At 39.2% G+C, this 4,120-nt stretch overlaps 1 protein-coding gene across 1 annotated transcript; it reads left to right on the top strand.

Moving 5' to 3' along the window:
• The first annotated feature begins 2,153 nt into the window (after positions 1–2,153).
• On the top strand, positions 2,154–3,630 carry LOC120354735 (activating transcription factor 7-interacting protein 1-like). Its single transcript, XM_039442181.1, is given in 5 exon segments — positions 2,154–2,370; positions 2,419–2,750; positions 2,817–3,270; positions 3,306–3,334; positions 3,337–3,630. Coding segments are annotated over 5 exon segments (1,230 nt in total). The 3' UTR covers positions 3,535–3,630.
• The last annotated feature ends 490 nt before the right edge of the window (positions 3,631–4,120 follow it).

Below are 4,120 nucleotides of genomic sequence, written 5' to 3'. Positions count from 1 at the left end.
CTAAGCTTAAATCAAGTCCCCTTAAATCAACTTTGAAAGATGAGAAAACTTAATGTCTAATTCACTATTTAAGATAAATAATTACAATTATCTTTGGATATATGTGGAAGAGGATAAGGCAGGAAGAGATGAGAGCAGCAATTAACAAAATGAAGGTTGGAAAAGCAGCTGGGCATGATGAGATTACACCTGAGATGATCAAGTACATGGGGGTGAATGGAGAGAAGCTACTGCTGAGGGTGCTGAGGCTTGCCTGGAAGTACAAGAAGATTCCAAAAGATTGGGAGTTGGGAATAATAATACCCATTTTAAAAATGGTGATAATAGAGAGTGTAAAAACCATAGAGGCATCACACTTCTCAGTGTTCCAGGAAAGATCTACTCTTGTATCTTGCAGAATCGGCTACAGGAACAAGTAGAACATCAACTGGATGAGGCACAATGTGGGTTCCAACCTCATAGAAGTACACAAGATTTGATCTTCACGCTCAGACAAGTTATAGAGAAAAACTTGGAGTATGGGAATGGAATGTACCTAGCATTCATAGACTTGGTCAAAGCATTCGATATGGTACCATGGGCTGGTTTGTGGGAGGAGCTAGAAGGCAGAGAGGTATCAAGGAATCTCATAGAAGGCATAAAAATTGCAGAGGTTGTGTAAGGTTGGGAAACTTAGTGTCTGGGGAATTCAGGATGAGGATGGGTTTGAGATATGGAGATGTCCTCTCTCCCCATCTGTTCAATGTGCTATTAGATGGCGTTATGAAGACCTGCAACCAGAGGCAAAGGAAGTTTTGTGTGGGTAATGGAAAGGGTAATTGCATTGGAGCTTGCTTTTGCTGATGATCTCATCCTCCTGGCTAAGTCTGAGTAACAACTTACAAATATGGCAGGAGGAGCTGCTGAAGAAGAACATGCGAATGAATTTGGATAAGACAAAAGTGATGCATGTAGCAAAAGATCAGAGGCAGTTTATTAGTATATATCACAGTAGATTTATTCAAATCCATAAAACAATATTTTAGAATATCGGATTTTCTTTTTTAAATTTGATTAAATATAAATCTCTGTGCTAAGCTAATTGTCAAGTCTGATTACCTACAAACAATTTATAAACTTTCAGTTTGGCTGCTGCCAATCAATAATGTTTCTTTATTGTCAACTACTTTTCAAAAGCTCTCTCCCTTTTTTTTAATATACATGAAAAAAGGAATTGGTATTCACTATATGAGTCACTCTAAGCGGAAAAATAAGGTGAAAAATAAACTCTTTGAGGTGAAAAATAAATAGTCTTCATAGTATCATCCATGAAAAGTTAGGGCGATACAATGATGTTTAAAAACATCTATGTTTACTGTTCAATGTTCTTCACTTATCAATGTTAAGGCGGAAAAACATCAATGTTTTGTCTTTTGATACCCATCCCTACTATATTAGTTTTGCATACATTCCCGCGACCTATAGGCTATATGCAGACAACAAAAGATCGAAAACTAACCTCAAAAACCAGAATATAATTTTGAATGCTAATACAAAATACAATTCTATGCAATACAATTATTTTATCTATTTTTTTAATCCGGTCCTTCTCAATGAGGGTCTCCAGCAAATTTACTATTCTTAATTGTTGAAAACAGCATCAAAGCTCTGTGTTGTGTCCAGCTTTGTTTATCATTTATATGAATGACCTGCCTGCTCATCTCGTTCCTTCTGAATCAGTGTTGTCAATGATATAAGTATCTTGGTGAAGAGTAAAAATCAACTGAACATGAAGAATGATTGTGAGATTGCTCTCGAAAATGGCGTGTTTTTAGGTTAGGATGGACTCATTTCCACATTCCACAGTTTGCAATAATTTACAGGCAGGTTTCAACCTGAAATTTGTCAATTGAAAGGTGATGGGTGATGTTGGCTATTTGAATAATTTTAAAACCACAAACTCTCCAATAAATATTGGCATTTGTAACGATTTATGACAAAAATGAGTGCCAAGAATAAAAGTTGAAATAACCGTGTAAAAAATGAGGAAAATTTTATCATACCAACAAAAAAGAAAGAAGAGAAGATTGCTGATCAGAATAATGTGCCATCAAAATATAAAGTGGAGATGACAACACTCTACTTGACGGATGAGCCTACACTGTATTAGATGGATGAAAAAGTCAGATTTAGATCTCATGACAATCAAAATGACCGAAATTCTGGCCTACAAAAATGAGTTGGGCGAACTGAGGGCAAATTATCAAGCTGCTCAAGAAAGCATTGAAAGATGGATTCGCCGATGCAATTATTTTGAGAAAATTGATAGCGAGTTTACTGTCAAGCTGAAGAAATATATGCGTGATCTTGAGTTGCTGAGGGCTGAGAAAGGTCCACTTAGTCTACCATCAAGATTTAGCTGATCTGTTGGTCTCCAAGTCATCCAACCGACGAATCCTAGGAAACAGCAGGTGAAATCTCGGCAGCGGCTGCAGCACGAGGAACGCATGCAGCTGCAGTACAAGGAGCAGCAAGAGCTGCATCAGCTGCAGCAGCACAGCCAGCGGAAGATGCATGCTCAACAGCTCAAAGAGCAGCAATTGAGAGAGAAGCGGCAAAAGGAGGAAGAGCTGAAGGAGAAGGAAGAAAACGAGAAGAAACGCAAAGAGACTCAACAGCGCATTAAAGAGGATCAGGAGCATATTGAAAAACGTTTACTAAAAACACAAGAACGGTTCCAGACTTCGTTGAAACCGGCTGCAACAACAAATGTGCGCTCATCCACTCCTTGACACATCGTCTCCTCGAAGCCTGCTCAACCTGCTACTAACATACAGTCTCCTCTGTGTTCATCAGCTGCAAGTTCGCCGTCTACGACTGCGTCGGCGTCTGCTGGGACGTCAACGTCGGTGCCCATCCCTGTGTCTATCACTGCCTCCAAAATGGCCAGACAATCTCCGGCCAAGTCTCACGAAGTCATTGATCTCATTGATCTCACCGACAAAGAAGAAAAAGGTGCTGCTGCTAACCAAGACTCAAAAACTCCTACCAGCTACACTGTTGTTAGACAAATGCCACCAGCCAATTTACTGATTGGGACATTGGCAGCAAATGGTACTATGATCATGAAGAATGGAGCAATGAGTAATGTATTGAAACCTGTGCACACAGTCAGAGTTACGAGCGCGACTCACCCCGCTCCTCTGCCACCTTGCCCGCCGGCCATTCATCAAGAAGGATGGCGTCTGGCGCCGCCCAGGCCTCAATTGGTGGTCAGGAAGACACCTAACGGTGCCGGTATTATGCTGTCGTGGACAAAGAAACAGCCAGCTACCAGCTGTATGCCTAGCAAACTGAGCCTACCAAGAAGGCTCAGCACCACCCACCTCCACACTCTGGAAGAAGGTTGGCGATGTCAAAGCTCTGCCCCTGCCCATGGCCTGCACCCTCACACAGTTTGTGGAGGGTCACAAGTACCACTTCGCGGTGAGGGCAGTAGACATCCATGCGCGGGTGGGGCATTTTAGCGGACCCAGCACGATTACACTCAATTGAGTTGAATCTGAAGATTGGAGTGAAGAGCAGTACAAACCAAAATGATTTATACCCTGCCATTAATATAATACGTACCTAATACTACTATCAAGAACTGACTTAATTTTTTATTATATGATACTATTTACGTTGAATTGTTTTATGTGAAGCCTTTTTCGACTTGTGAACCCCCTGATGGGTTGATAAAAGTTCGTGTAAAATTAAGTGATATGTACAAAAATATTGAGCGATTTGTAATATTGTTGTTTGTTTAGCTTAGAATTGTTGTACTTGTAAATAATTGCGCTTTTTTGTTTTTTAGGTAATATTCATAACAATAAGTTAATATCATTAGTTTATGAATGAAATAATACTTCAAAAAATGTTATACATATGAATATTTTGATTCAATTCTTTTGTACTTTTATTACATATTGACAAGTAGTTTACCTTTATTTTTCATTTTTGTATCGCCTGATATCAATCAGTTTTTAAATATTAGGAACAATTTGAAAGTTATTGACACATTTTTTTCAACTGGTACTGTTATCCTCATCGAATCTCATTTATGTTTTTCTTGTACTAGTTGTTCAAGCACTTTCTTATT

This window comes from Nilaparvata lugens, chromosome X (assembly GCF_014356525.2).
Source record: "Nilaparvata lugens isolate BPH chromosome X, ASM1435652v1, whole genome shotgun sequence".
Lineage (NCBI taxonomy): Eukaryota > Metazoa > Arthropoda > Insecta > Hemiptera > Delphacidae > Nilaparvata > Nilaparvata lugens.
The sequence above is the reverse complement of the archived record's forward strand: the minus strand, read 5'-3'. Positions and strand labels throughout refer to the sequence as shown.